This window comes from Triticum urartu, chromosome 7A (assembly GCF_056163025.1).
Source record: "Triticum urartu cultivar PI428250 chromosome 7A, HENAU_Tu73, whole genome shotgun sequence".
In the NCBI taxonomy this organism is placed as follows: Eukaryota; Viridiplantae; Streptophyta; class Magnoliopsida; order Poales; family Poaceae; genus Triticum; species Triticum urartu.
Window position 1 is genome coordinate 442,748,838 of NC_141879.1, and position 12,747 is coordinate 442,761,584.

Below are 12,747 nucleotides of genomic sequence, written 5' to 3' on the forward strand. Positions count from 1 at the left end.
GCGAACACCACCAGCCTTGGATTCGCGAGAAACAAAAAGAAACGAGCGACTAATTGCTTACCAAAGAAAGCTAAGGAGACGAGAGGGACGGACTGCGGCAGAGCTTATCCCATACGCGAACCATAAAAAGCCCCCAACCACGTATATATAGCTGACGGGCAGGCTTGGACTGCGTGTAAAGATTTACAAGCAAAATTCAAAAAAATTACAGGCCGGCAAGGATATAGCGTATCTGCTAGATAGTGCAAAACTCCAAAACGCGAGCAACCAAACGATGTGACACAGCCTGGGCACTTGAAACCAAACGAACCGAAACAAGAACCAAACTCGTATGGAAGCATGCCAGTCAATGCGCTAGTAAGGGCCACGCAGATGCACAGACCCTATTGAACGGACTGACAATTGACAAAATCAGTCGCCTGATTTAATGCGTTTACCTTAGATGTTAGCTACAATGTCACGCCAAGCGTCTTATAACTTCTCAATTGAAGGTGACACGCAAAGATATTGTACACTGATCAACATAATCACGACAGTTTCTGATGCATATCAGCAATAGAGGTATTAGTATTGCCAAAAATTGTGCCCACGAAACTCTGCCAACCAAAATGTGTATGCTTCCATTGTCTGTTGGGTGTCCATGTAATGACCAGGAAGGTATTTGCTCCTCAATTGCTTACCCTGTACTTCTGCAAAAGAGTAGGTGTCCGGATTAAATTCCTTGCAAAGTACTCACAGATATATCTAGAACCCATAAGAGTTTGACGTATTGATTACCGTGAGAAAGAGTATTGATTAAATTCCTTGCAAAACACACATTCGAAGTCAAACTGAAAAATGCACTCAAGTATGCACAGCTATGCCTACTGAATAAAATATCACCGACAACATGGTCAAAAAGCAAACGGATATAGTGAAGACGTGTTCTCGTAGCGTTCTTTCCTGTCCTCATGTGTCAACGTGCCTATGTAATTCTTATAACAATTGCGGTTTGTTCCGCTGCTTTGAGTAATATATTCAGGTGGGGACATACCGCCCCCCCCCCCCCCCCCGGGCGATTCTCAAAAAAAATGGCTCAAGATACTGATAATGTACTAGAAATCAAAATTCCATTCGTTAGATTCAGGGGAAATATATTAACCCATTGTCAGAATCGGGGGAAATTTATCTAGATATATACCATTTTTTCAAAATGAAACCGGCAACTTGCTGTTATCATTCACTTCAGAGCAGAAGCACAGGGGATGAGGATGAAATAAGTTGCAAATCTTAATGTGTCTGGAGTAAGTTACATAACCAGATAACAGCCAGCATTCTATTTTAACATTCATTCATGCAAGTGGGTACAAAGTTGTACCTTAACAGTATTGAGGAGAATTTTGGCTTCACTGCTGCTGTTGAAGTGGTCACGAACAGGCTGAAAAGTGCAAAATGGTATTAGGCCAAACAAAACTATACATGAATAAATATGAGACATTACAAATTACTACCTCCGTCCCAAAATATAAGATGTTTTTGCAGTTCAAATTGAACTGAAAAAACGTCTTATATTTTCAGATGGGAGTAGTATATCTCTAAAAAGGAACTTGATTGAAAAGAAAACACAGGTGTCCAGATTAATAATTGCATTAATAGGCCACAAGATTGACACCTCCACAATAAAAGTAATCCATCGACACTATTTGCCAGGTATGGCACAAAATATGAGATATGCAGCGACAGAATGATAAAAAAATAACAGAAACCATCTCAGGCATTACAAATTCACAATACAATTTACTAAATTATGAATTATGAAAAATACAGCAGTGGAACAAATCAAAAAACAAACAGAAACTGGTAATGCTCTGAGAGTGCATAAGTTAATGACTCGTGAAAGACTGCACCACCTTACTGAAGAAAAAAAACATGATAAAAACTATTACCTTCAATATTTCATTGATCGCTTTCGCCAAAGCAGGTTTAACGTCGGCAGGATGCAAATCACCCGCTTCATAATCAGCAACAAGTTCATCCATGGTTAAAAATGTCCTGTTTCAAAGCAAGCATGGTTATAACTCCAAACAAAAAAAAGTCAATAGTACAAAACTTTCAACAGAGATTAACTAAGGTGTGTGTGTTTATTCAACCAACACAGATAAGATTTTTAAATTTTTAGTAAGTCCAAGAAAAGAATATTACTTGTTACCACCATTGTTTTCTTTGCGGACAACCTCAAACTTGTCAAACCAAGGGAAAACAATGTACTGGATGTACTCCAGGCACGGATTTTTATCAACAATTTTGGGAGGACAGAAAGCTTGCTTTATCTTCAAATTTACCTGAGCCTGCAATAAATTTGGTTAGGGTACAATATCAGCTTAGGAAAAGGGCAAAACCTTGACAAACAAATTTTGCTCTATAAATTCCAGCTTGATAAATTGATAATATCATGACCACATGCCATCTACAAGATCAATTGAACGACAAAGACAAGTTCTAAGCAAATGATGAACACAGTGCAGACCAGACTGAAGTGGTAGAACTTCTAAAAATACTAGAAATAACATGTCTACGCATATCAAGAGTAGAAGTATTTTTTAAATCGCCAAACCTAACATCCAAATATGCAGGTTAGGGCTTCATTTTCTTGCATGGCAGACAAGGACCATACCCTACAATATCCTAGCCAAGTAATATCTTTCAACATTCAAACATCTCTGGATGAGGTTGTATGGAGTGATTAGGTGGCATAAGCTTTTGAAATAAATAAAGGTTGTTCATGAAGAGAAAATTTAGAACCTCATCATCTTCCATAAAGATAGCCGATGTCGGATCACTCTTTGACATCTTCTCCTGGCCTTCTTTGAAACCGGGGAGCATATCTGTAATTCATGTTAAGGAACAAAAAAAATTATACGACCTGGCAATGACACACTACAAAGGAATTCTAACGACATAACCACCGAGACACATATATCAATATATTAAGACAAAACACACTGCAGAAAAAAAATAAACAACACAGCAGTGGCAGATCAGGATACGATGTGACAGAATAATTGGCTTGTTTTTCCTTTTGATGTCATCGCAATATTCCCTTGCTAACATGTTAACCTTCCTTTGGTCCATACCCAACTGGCATATGTCCGCCTACAAACAGAAACAGATTAGAGAGAATCAATGACAATCTAAAAATCTAGAATAAAGGTATACCACCCTACAATATCGAGTGAAATAGAAATATATCAATAGCCTTACTTAAATTATGTGAATGGTTAAACTAAAATTTTACAGAGCGGTGTCTGCAATATAAATATACTAACCTTCAGGAAGAATATATCAGCACACTGCATGCAAGGATAGAAGATCTGTGCAGCAGTCAATTCCTCATTGTCAGAGCGACCCATAATCGTACAACACCTGTGAAGTAAGGAAAAATGAAATGGCAAAATTATGTTTGAGTTCGAACTTTGGAAGTCAAGAATCATCTGGATGCATATGCAATTTAAATGGCCGTACCTCGTTATTCTTTTGATATTATTTTTCCTGCCAATGTCCATTACAAGTGGCCAGTATTCATTTGCACGCCTATTAATTTCCTCTGAAGACCATAAGAATTCAACACCATCAAGGTTCATACCAGCTGCTTTCCATATTTCAATCATGTAGCGCCCGACAGTCTGGATTTTTTTCAGATCACCACCCATTTTGTTGTTTAGCTGTGCAAACCAGTCTGCTATCCAGATTTTCACTTTGCATCCCGCTCTGATCATCTTGTTAACATTAATTGTCTTCACAACACCCTGTGAATACAATACATGAGAATGTCTATCACCAGCAAGTCCTATCAGGTCTTGCAATCTGACAGTTTGCGCATATTGGCCTCATTGCATCACTAAAGTAACCATTTTCACAATGTGTAGTACTGGCATCATAATAATTGTGGAAGCACATCAAGAATTGCTAAAGGCACGTGTAAGATTAACATTTATACTAGGATGTTTTCATTCTTATTATTAATCTTATGGAACAACAAAGCAACGAAATATGGGAGCGGTAAACTCACTAATCTTTCTAGTTTGACAGAGCCGGAGAAATCAAGGCTGGGTATTATAACCACAACCTACTGGCGCTCCCATACAGAACGACTCAGGATAGTGCTCCTTATTTTCAGGAGCTTTTATTGCTGACTTCTTTCTAGTTTTATTTATGCTACTATTTTGCACACTCTCTCTTTGTTCTCTGAACTAACACTTTTCTTTTGGTTTCTTATTCTTCAAAGACTTCAGCAGTTTAACCAAAAACTACTAGCACAAATATAACCACCCAGTCATCTATAATCAGCACATGCTATTTAACTAATCTGATGCACAATTGCACATATGATTAAGAGTTAGAAAAAAAATCAAAATTCGACTACTCCCTAGTTTTATGGATAGCAGAAATAAGTAGGCTAGGCATACATCTAGTGTAAGCATCCAGCTAGGTAATACCATGCTAAGTGATAACCTTCTTGTTTGGGTATTAAATTAGCTGGTCAACAAAGACCTAGAGTACGACTGTAGACACATATCACAACATGAATGAACATGATAACACCACCCGAACAGGTAACAGCACACTTGATAGTCATATACTGCACTCATAAATTTGGTAACGATGTTAGTTGAAATCCGAGATTCCTGTCCAAGAACTCTTCCTGACAACCGAAGGTATCCTCCTGGATGCTCCTGACCGAGTCGCACATTCGATCCGAAGTTATTAGATGGGAAGGCGGTAAGTTTCCGTCGAACCTGGGCAATGTGCATTCGGCCAGAGGGCTCGAACCCGTCGTAGCAGATAGGGACGGGCTTGTTCTGCAGCAGCCGCTTGAGCTCGTCAGGCTGAATACACTCCTCGCCTATGCTCATCAGCAAGTCGAACCGCTCGTCCAGGCTCAATGCCGCCACGCCCCCCGCGAGGTCTTCGGCGACGGCGGCGGCAGCGGAGGAGGAGGAGGCTGCAGGGGAGGCATCAGGAGCCGCGGAAGGTTCCGTTGATGCCGCGGCGGGGGCGGAGGCCTCTGCGGTGACAGCGGCGGCAGCCAGGGAAGTGTCCATGGAGGTGGCGGCGGCGGCGGCGGGGGGGGGGGGGGGGAGGGGGGGTGGCGGATGACTGATTTGGAGACGGCTAGGGTTTTACGCGGCTCAGATCGAGAGATGGATCTCGTAGTTCTGCGCAGACGGGGGTCACAAAGACGTGATCCGTACGTTCCCTGAAAAACAAAAAACGTGGCCCGTACATCAGTGTAAGTGGCCGATATACGTGGGCCTAAGCCAAACATGGGCTGTCTTCCCTCGGACTCGTTGTAACGGGGAGTATTATATACTAGTATCACCGGCACATGACAGACTCACCGGCATGCGGTATATGTGGAGCGCCAGATTTATAGAGACATTCACTTATAAACTGTACGATGTTACGATGCATCTGGGTCCTGGTCGATGATAAGATGACACAACAATTGATATCAACCATGGAGCCCGGCGCAAAAAACTGGTTGTTCATATTGATGGAGCTTTTCTCACATGACATGTTTGTGAAACTTTCAGTTACATTGTGGGCGATCTGGGCAGCTCGTCGGAAGACAATCCAGGAAGGTATATTTCAAAGCCCTCATGTGACATACTCCTTTGTCAATAGGTTTATTGAAGAACTTGGAATGATCTCTAAAAAGGAAGAGACAAGGCAAACTGTAGCTCAAGTTCAAGGACGAGCTCTGAGGCCCAAGGCATCACCGACGGGCTTTCACAAAATCCATGTTGATGCAGCAACCCACCAAGGCAGAGGCGGGGCTGTTTCAGCTATTTGTAGAGATGGCGATGGTAATTTTATTGGCAGTTTAGCGTTGGTAATAGTAGGGGTCCAGGACCCAGCTACAAGCCATCGCGGTGGGGGAAGCCCTAGCACTTGCGGCGGATATACATATTCGAAACATGATAGACTCTTCGGATTGCAAGCAAGTAGTTATGGATATAAAGAGCGATTCAGTAGGAAGATATGGAGCGATCATTAGGGAAATCAAGCTCCAAGCAACACTTTTCAATTGTAATTTTATTTTTGAAAGTCGTAGGGTCAATATAGAGGCTCATAAACTAGCCAAGCACTCTCTTACCCTTGGTCTGGGACGTCACATTTGGTTTGGCCAATCCTATGACCAACGATGTATATGTGGTATTTGATGAATAAAGCTTGGTTTTCCCCTCAACAAAAACTAGTATCATGCATATGATACTACATCCGTAATGCATAGTTTCAAATGTTGTTATCATAGAGGACTATATTTATTGCCATGCATGACACAAAGTAGCACATCATTTAATATGATACTCAAGTCTCTCTTTCTTCATTTAATATTATGCACTTCATCGAAATTGCTTAGTTGGCATACATGATACTATGTATGATACTCCCATTACGGGCAGCCTCATAATCCTAAGATATATTAGATTTGCACGCGCAATGTTTTGGCTCTCTCGAAATAGGTTTTCGCCCTGCTTTATAAATAGAGCAACGATCCATATAATCCATGTTCAAACAACACCCGACAGATAATGACTGGGGCCACAGCACAGTCAAACCCAAGAAAGTATAAAAGAAATAAAAAAGAAAAAACCACCTAGTGGCAACCCCATAGCGGCACTACGAGGACGATAGTCAACACGCCGGAGCCAAAAGCGCATCCATCATCAAGCCAAGTCGATCGCGATCACACTGCCTTGAGAGCGGGTGCCAGTGCTGCAGGAAAGTAAAGAATTTGAAGGAGTCAGATGCCTTCCTTAGAAAAACCTTCTCGATCACCATCTTAATCCTAGTCGTCCAAAGAGTTCACGACATCGCCACAAAAATAAGCCAAAATAGGCGGCGATGTCGTGACGGCTGTAAAGCTCTATGTTGGAGAAACTCCGCGAGATTTAGTGCCTCCCAGTCAGGCCCCAACGCCTCGCGGACGTACGTCCATAGTACCCGAGAAGAGGATATGGGTCCCAGTCTCTGGTACCGCACAAAGAGGGCATAGACCATCACCAGGTTCGTGCTGCTTAAGTACCTCTATCCCCGAGGGAAGGTGACCCCGTAGAAGTTGCCAAACAAAAATCTTAATCTTTAAAGGTACGGGGGCTTTTCATAATGGGGACATCCAGGGAGTGGCAAGCGACGGGCAAAGGGCATGGTATGCCATGCTCACTGAAAACTCCTCTGTCGACGCGAGCCGCCACGATACCGTGTCCGGATAATCCGGAAGCACGAGTGGTAGGGCGGCCCGCAGTCTAGTCCAGTTGTTACTCTCGGCTTGTCCAAAGGTGCGACGAAACCTGATGCTCCACTGTCCAGCTTCGAAAGCCGTAGACACTAGGAGGGACGGATCCACACATATCAAGAATAGGCCAGAGAAGGAAACACGTAATGGCTCAGTACCCAGCCAGGGATCCAGTCAAGATTGGATCCCTTTCCTGTTCCCTAAGGAGAAGGAGATCCCTAGGCGAATGTCCTCCTTGATCCTTTGGATGGCTCGCCATAATTGTGAGCCATCCATCCGGTTGCATGCCAAGAGCGGTTCTCCCCTAAGGTATTTCGCCTAAATGCGCCATAAACATAGTCCTCCCTCGCTGCATAAGATCCGCCAGACCCATCTCAACATGAGCGCAACATTCATACGACGGGAGGCAATGATGCCCACTCCACCACGGTCTTTGGGCATGCAAATATCCGCCCACTTTACCATGTGGTACTTTTGGGCGGCCATTGGCCGCCTGCCAAAAGAACCTAGCGAGATCCTCATCGAAGGCACTATGGACGCCCTCCGGTAGGATATACATCCCCATCATGAACATGGGGAGGCTCGCTGGATTGGAACTAATAAGGATCGATTTGCCCCTTTGGAGGTAAACCGCCCTTGCCAGGGCTCGCCTCGAGATGCCACTCACCCCACTAAAGGATCGAACGCACTCGTTAAGATCTTCGAATCTGCCATCGGCATCCCCGAGTAGGTAATGGGGAATGAGGTTAGTCTACAGTTTAGGTTGTCCACAATCCTTTGTTGGTCCTCTGCAAGGTAGCCCAAGATGATGACCTCGCTCTTCTCAAAGTTAATCTTGAGTCCCGACATAGCCTCAAAGCACAGGAGTAGGAACTTAAGATTAACTATGTCGAGGGCGGATCCTCCCACCATAATCATGGTTTCATCAGCGTATTGGATATGGGTGACCCCTCCTCTCGGAATGAGGTGACCAACAACTCCCGAGAGGTGGCCAACCCTCCTAGCTTTGTCCAGGATTCCCGCCAGCGCGTCTACGGCGAGATTGAAGAGACGGGGGGATATCGGGTCCCCTTGCTTCACTCCCGCAGAGGACGAGAAGAATGGCCCCACCTCATTGTTAATGTTAATCGCTGTGTTGCCAGACCGTACCAACTGCATAATCCAGTTGCACCATCTGTCCTCGAAGCCTCTGCGCTGCATGACTAGCCGCAGGAAGTTCCAGTCTAGCCGATCATAGGCTTTCTGGAAGTCCAGCTTGAGAAAGACACCCTTCTGCCCATGCGATCGCACCTCGTGGACAATCTCGTGAAGGGGGAAAATCCCGTCATGGATTTGTCTCCCTTTTAGGAATGATGTCTGAAGTGGGTGATTCATCCTCTCAGCTACCGGCATGAGTCTAGTCGCGCATACTTTAGAGAAGATGCGCTCCAAAACGTTGATAACTGTGATAGGTCTGAATTGGCGAATGTCCGTCGCCCAAACTACTTTGGGGATCGGGGTGATGAGACCAAAATTTATGCACGCCATGTCAAATGTTCCGATGTAGAATTCATGGAACATTGGCATGATCACATGTTTTAGGACATTCCAGAATTTCTGGAAGAAGGCAACCAGCAAGCCGTCCGGCCCCGGTGCCGACCCCGCCTTCATCGAGGCGATCACCCTCCCCACCTCTTCCGGCGAGAAAAGGATAGTTAGTTCTGCATTCTCATTGTCAGATACCCTGTCCGCTAGGGGCCAGAAATCATCCACCAAGGATACCCCACCCCAGGGTTCCGCCGAGAAGAGCCCCTTAAAAAGGTGTAAATATGGGTCCTAATCTCATCCGAGTGCTCGAGAAGGGTGTCCCCTTCCCGAAGGCACGGGATGGAGCACTTCTTGTGCCGCCCATTAGCGATTGCCTGGAAGTAAGCGGTGTTAGCATCGCCTTGAAGGAGCCACTTCTGCCCCCCTGATGTTGCCAGAACAGCTCCTCCCCCTTGAAGATCTCCATTAGGGAGGCTTCAAGGGAGTACCGCCGCAACCAGTCGTTATCCGACAGACCGGCTGAATCAGTAGTCGCGTCCAGGGCCTTAATCTGGTCCAATAGAGCCCCTTTGCGGGACCTCAGGGCAGCACCAAGGTTGGCGCCCCAACCCTGCATAAACTGGCAGGTGGTTTTAGAGAAGTGATGCCAAACTTTTGTGGCACAGAATACCCTTGGTGGGTTATTTGACGCCTGCATCCAACGATCCTGAACCATCTCGACGAACCCCGGCTACAGAAGCCATGATGGTTCCAAATGGGAGCGCCTAGATATCGGTGGAGACCCTTCCCTTGATGTAAACAGTAGGGGAACGTGGTCGGAGCTGATCCATGTGACCGCCCGCAGTGAACATAGTGGGAACATAATCTCCCATTGCATAGACACGAGGACCTGATCCAGCACACTCCGGATAGGGTCCATCTGTTTATTTGTCCATGTGAACCTAGCCCCTACCCGGGCTATCTCATGTAGGGCCATCTCAGCTATGGAGTCGTTGAACATGCGCATACGCCGTCGATCAATGTTGGGCGAGATTTTGTTCGCTTCACGTCTGATAAGGTTGAAGTCACCCGCCACCACCACTGGGGTCATGCAACATTCCACCTTATAATGCAGCTCGGCCAGGAACACCGCCGACTGCCCGTGATCTACCGAGCCATAGACAATGATCACCTCCCAACTGAGGTTCACACGTCGGTCGGTGATGGACATACTAAGGAAAAATTCCCTGCGGTCCATATCCTCCACTGAAAAGAAATCCTCCCTGACCCCCAAGAGTATGCCTCCAGACAACCCAGACGCCGGCAGCCATTGCCAGGAAAATGGGTGTCGAGAGAGCCCCTATAACTCCTGAATGGAAAAGTCATGACGAATCATCTCCTGAAGACCTACTATGTCGATATCTTCCTGCCGGATGTAGTCAATCAGTTGGCGCCAGCGGCCCAGGTTGCCGAAGCCCCTAATGTTCCAGCATAGGAGCTTCATATGGAAACTTTGCTGGAATCACTAGGTCCCTCGGGTGGGGCCTAGCTAGCCCTCCCGCCCAGGGCGGGAATGGGCATTTGTTTCGACGGACGGCCGCCACGCCCCCGCTTAATGGGGGCATCGCCTGTCGTGTCAGCGCTAACACCTCAGACTACCATCGTATGTTCAGAGGGATGGAGTCGCGTAGGTGGTCTTCCCCCAGGGCCCTCCCTACTGGAGGGCCACTTGGGGTGTCAAGCCGGTTGGACGGCCGGCTCAGGCCTGATCCAGCCCCGGGCTCTCTATGCCCAGAGCCATATGGGGTCAAGGCATCCACAGCCCGCTGTTCAGCATGGGCCCGGGCCTCAGCAAGTGCACCATCGAGCCGCTCTCTGGCATAAATGGCCGAAATCTGCTCAAGTCGGGGGCCCTTCTCACCCCGAAACACAATATCACAATCCGAAGTAACGTCGCCAAGGTGTGCCATCGGCACCGAGTCAAGAACCACAAATCGAGAACCGCAATAAGAAGGCCCCAAGGGACTAGAGGGAGGGGGTGGTGTCGTACCTGGAGTGAGGTCGCGTGCTACCACACGCATGGCCGCCATCTCAGGAACCGTCAAGACCCGGCCATTTGGAAGGGTCCAGGACAGGCAGAGACGGGCGCTCTGCCTAGACGCCACAGCCAGAGAAGTCACCACCCGAGTGTGGGGGCTGGGCACGGGAGAGTCGGTGTTGACCATGACCAACCCCACACCCAGTGGAGGCGGCGAAGCGGCCTTGCACAACCCCAAGCAAGGTGGCGGTGGCGTAGCAAGGACCATGGCCGAGGAACCCACGGCTGGCGATGGTGGGGTCCCATGCGAGCGAGAGTAGCACACCACCCCCGGTGAGCGCGGGGAGGACGACGGGCACACATCCATCCCCACACTGTCAGTATCGTCCTCCAGATCCATGGTCGTCAAAGGATCCGGAGAGGTGGGCCTCCCCACCGCAGGTGGCGGCGATGTCAGACCGGTCCCAGTGAGAGCGAGAGCGGCAACCCCGACCCCGCCCCACCCACACGGGTCGGGCTCAGCTGGGCGGAGTCCTGCACTGGAGGGTCATCCTCCTCCTCATATGATGACTCATCAGAGCCCTCCGCGCCCCCATCGTGTCAATCGTCGGAGGGAGCCGGAGGCGAGGGAGGCGGGATCACTCCCGACCGGCTCTCGAGCTCCTCCAGATCGACCTCGTAGGTGAGATGCCTGCCCTTCTTTCCAAAGTAGAAGATCAAGGAAGGGCCATCCACCTCGGTCAACATCAGGCATAGAACCTCGATACGTGCTACCTCTTGAGCAATGCGTTAGTTTTCCCTTGAAGAGGAAAGGGTGATGCAGCAAAGTAGCGTAAGTATTTCCCTCAGATTTTGAGAACCAAGGTATCAATCCAGTAGGAGGCTACGCGCGAGTCCCTCGCACCTGCACAAAACAAATAAATCCTCGCAACCAACGCGATAAGGGGTTGTCAATCCCTACACGGTCACTTACGAGAGTGAGATCTGATAGGTATGATAATATAATATTTTTGGTATTTTTATGATAAAGATGCAAAGTAAAATAAAAGGCAATGAAAATAACTAAGTATTGGAAGATTTAATATGATGAAGATAGACCCGGGGGCCATAGGTTTCACTAGTGGCTTTTCTCAAGAACATAGGTATTTTACGGTGGGTGAACAAATTACTGTTGAGCAATTGACAGAATTGAGCATAGTTATGAGAATGTCTAGGTATGATCATGTATATAGGCATCACGTCTGAGACAAGTAGACCGACTCCTGCCTGCATCTACTACTATTACTCCACACATCGACCGATATCCAGCATGCATCTAGAGTATTAAGTTCATAAGAACAGAGTAACGCCTTAAGCAAGATGACATGATTGTTGGAAATATGCCCTAGAGGCAATAATAAAATGATTATTATTATATTTCCTTGTTCATGATAATTGTCTATTATTCATGCTATAATTGTGTTATCCGGAAATCATAATACATGTGTGAATACATAGACCATAACATGTCCCTAGTGAGCCTCTAGTGGACTAGCTCGTTGATCAACAGATAGTCATGGTTTCCTGACTATGGACATTGGATGTCATTAATAACGGGATCACATCATTAGGAGAATGATGTGATGGACAAAGAACCAATCCTAAGCATAGCACAAGATCGTGTAGTTCGTTTGCTAGAGCTTTTCCAATGTCAAGTATCATTTCCTTAGACCATGAGATCGTGTAACTCCCGGATGCCGTAGGAGTGCTTTGGGTGTACCAAACGTCACAACGTAACTGGGTGACTATAAAGGTATACTACAGGTATCCCCGAAAGTATCTGTTGGGTTGACACGGATCGAGATTGGGATTTGTCACTCCGTATGACGGAGAGGTATCTCTGGGCCCACTCGGTAATGCATCATCATAATGAGCTCAATGTGAC

General features: G+C 46.6%; 1 protein-coding gene across 1 annotated transcript; it reads right to left on the bottom strand.

The window, feature by feature from the left end:
- Nucleotides 1–402: 402 nt before the first annotated feature.
- Nucleotides 403–5,133, bottom strand: LOC125520150 (tyrosine--tRNA ligase 1, cytoplasmic). The gene is made up of 9 exons (XM_087538154.1): nt 4,776–5,133; nt 3,502–3,785; nt 3,306–3,402; nt 3,027–3,132; nt 2,782–2,864; nt 2,182–2,327; nt 1,926–2,031; nt 1,358–1,417; nt 403–689 (listed from the first exon to the last, which is right to left on the bottom strand). The coding sequence occupies exons 1-9, from the start codon at nt 5,079–5,081 to the stop codon at nt 669–671; spliced, it is 1,209 nt and encodes a 402-aa protein (XP_087394280.1). The 5' UTR covers nt 5,082–5,133; the 3' UTR covers nt 403–668.
- Nucleotides 5,134–12,747: the final 7,614 nt, after the last annotated feature.